Source organism: Carlito syrichta, unplaced genomic scaffold (assembly GCF_000164805.1).
Source record: "Carlito syrichta isolate Samal-C Ts95f unplaced genomic scaffold, Tarsius_syrichta-2.0.1 Scaffold104997, whole genome shotgun sequence".
In the NCBI taxonomy this organism is placed as follows: domain Eukaryota; kingdom Metazoa; phylum Chordata; class Mammalia; order Primates; family Tarsiidae; genus Carlito; species Carlito syrichta.
Window position 1 is genome coordinate 95224 of NW_007049093.1, and position 2632 is coordinate 97855.

Genomic DNA, 2632 nt, shown 5'->3' on the forward strand with positions numbered 1-2632 from the left:
TTTAGTAAAAGTCTCACTGTCACCCAGGCTGGAGTGCAGTGGCACGCTGACGGCCACCACAGCCTCAACCTGCTGGGCTCTGGTGATCCTTCCGCCTCAGCCTTCCAAGTAGCTGGAACCACAGACATGCACCACCACGCCCGGCTAATATGTTTATTTATTATAGAGATGAAGTCTCGCCAAGTTGCCCAGGCTGGTCTCGAACCCCTGGACTCAGGCAATTATCTTGTCTCTGCTTCCCAAAGCGCTGGGGTTATAGGTGTGGGCTACCGTGCCCGACAAGAACAGAATTTTCCAGATGAACCTCAGGTACCAGCACTGTGGACACTAGTTGGTTTTTTCATTTAAATGGCTCTCCTTCAGCTTATGAAGTTGATTTCCTTCCCATGTTCCCGGGTTGCAAACGGGTATTGGACCGAACCTGTGTACCTTAATGCTGCAATTTCATTTGGCTCCAAGAAGCAACTGCATGTTACAGGGAGAGGGTGTGAGCAGGGATGTGTCCCATAGCAAATGGCTGCCTGGTGTAGGAGTGTATCCCCATCTATCCCAGAAGCTGTTTAAGCAGAGACTGGAGTCATGGAAACTGAGGCTGAGTGGCGACATGCCTTTCTAGCTAGTGGCAGAGCTGGAGCCAATACCTCTCTACCTGCAAGTCAGGGTGGATGGAGGAGAGGTAAGAAGTATGCCAAAAAAAAAAACCCAAAAAAAAACACCCCAGCAACCTCAGCCTGAGCAACACAGTGAGACCCGGGCTCTAAAAAAAGTTAGCCAGGCGTGCTGGTGCACTCCTGTAGTCCCAATTATTCAGGAGGCTGAGGCTGGAGAATCACTTGAGCCCAGAGGGTTGACACTACAGTGAACTATGATCACGCCACTGCACTCCAGCCTGGGCAACAGAGTGAGACCCTGTCTCTAAATATGAACAAACAAAAAACCCAGCAACCTGTCCCAGTGGGCATGAGGCAGAGGCACAAGCAGGACTTGGGGATTCTGAGTTGCTGACACCATCCACATGGCTTGGAGAACAGTTCAGATTTCTGCTCAGGAAGGAGGGGCCAGGGAAGCTAAGAACATGGCAGTGGGGCCTGGTGCGGTTGCTCATGCCTATAATCCCAGCACTTTGGGAGGCCAAGATGAAAGGATTGCCCGGGCCCATGGGTTTGAGACCAGCCTTGTCAACTTGGCGGGACCTCATCTCTACAATAAACCAAAAAACTAGCTGGACACGGTGGTGCGTGCTTGTAGTTCCAGCCACTTGGAAGGCTGAGGCAGAAGGATCAACTGAGCCCAGCAAGTTGAGGCAGCGGTGGCCGGTGGCTGTGAGCATGCCACTGAACGGGTAACAGAGTGAGACTCAGACTCAAAAACAAAAACAAAAAAGAACATAGCAGGGTTCCTGCTGAGATGAAAGGTTCCTAGGGCAGAGGGGAGAAGGCCATGTGGGCAGCAACCAGGAAATCCATAAACTGAGCAAGGGAAAGGGTTTTGTGGAAGGAGAGGACTGGAGAGGGGCACAGTGGGAATCTGGAAAGCCTTGGAGGAAGGAAAATCTGGGCAGGATCGCTGCCCAATGCTCAGGTCCAAGGCCTGGGAATCTATGGCCCAGGAAAGTGCCCCTGAGAGGAGGAAGAGTCCAGAAGCCTGGGCCCCCCAGGCTGGCTGTGTGACTCAGTCCCTGGTTTCATTGAAAGGGACAGAGGCTAGCTGGGGGTGGTGGCTCACCCCTGTAATCCCAGCACTTTGGGAGGCAGAGACCTGAGCCCAGGGGTTTGAGACCAGCCTGGGCAACTTGGCGAGAGACCTCATCTCTACAGTAAATCAAAAAATTAGCCGGGCATGATGGCGTACGCCTGTAGTTCCAGTACTTGGAAGGAAGGCTGAGGCAGAAGGATTGCCTAAGTCCAGCAGGTCAAGGCTGTGGTGGCCATGAGTGTGCCACTGCACTTCAGCCTGAGCAACACTGTGTGACTTTAACGTGAAAAAAAGAGGGGGGGACAGAGGTGGACAAGTGAGCTGAAGGTGCTGGTGGTGCTGGCCCCTCAGGTACGTATGGGAAGGACAGGACAGTCTGGTAGGGGAACTCCCAGGAGACACCAAGTGGCCCTACCAGAGGCTGTGTGCCACATGTCAGTGGGAGGGGCAGGGGTTTCTCACCTGCTTCTTACTGCGGCCACACACACACCACCTGTAGATTTTCCCAGCCACCAGCTCCACCTTGATGGGTGTTTTCAGGGCCACCACAGACTTAGCTGGGACTCTGGGGAACCATCGACCCTGTGGCCAGGAAAGATGAGAGGCTCTGGGTCAGCTCAAGCCCTGGAAGCACTTTCCTGCTTTCCTGCCTCGGCCTTATCCAGCTTCCCACTGGCCCAGGTATGGGGCAGGCTTCCTTTGCAAGAACATTCCCCCAGGTCACCATAAGGACAATGAGCTCTGGATAGGGAAGAACTTTCTTTTTTTTTTTTTTGAGTTGGAGTCTCACTCCTTTGCCCAGGCTGGAGTACAGTGGCACACATGCTCACGGCCACCCCACCGTAGACCTTCTAGGCTCCAGCGAAGTGCACTACCACGCCTGGCTATTTTGGTTTTTTTTTTGAGTTGGAGTCTTACTCTGTCACCCAGACCGGAG

At 53.3% G+C, this 2632-nt stretch overlaps 1 protein-coding gene across 1 annotated transcript in view; it reads right to left on the minus strand.

Moving 5' to 3' along the window:
* The window catches only part of CISD3 (CDGSH iron sulfur domain 3), a gene marked incomplete at its 5' end in the record, with an annotated part of 3923 nt that overhangs the window by 748 nt on the left and 543 nt on the right, over window positions 1-2632 (minus strand). The window contains one exon of the mRNA XM_008066475.2: window positions 2158-2302. Coding sequence (XP_008064666.2) covers window positions 2158-2302 — 145 coding nt within the window. The remainder of the gene's footprint in view (window positions 1-2157; window positions 2303-2632) is intronic.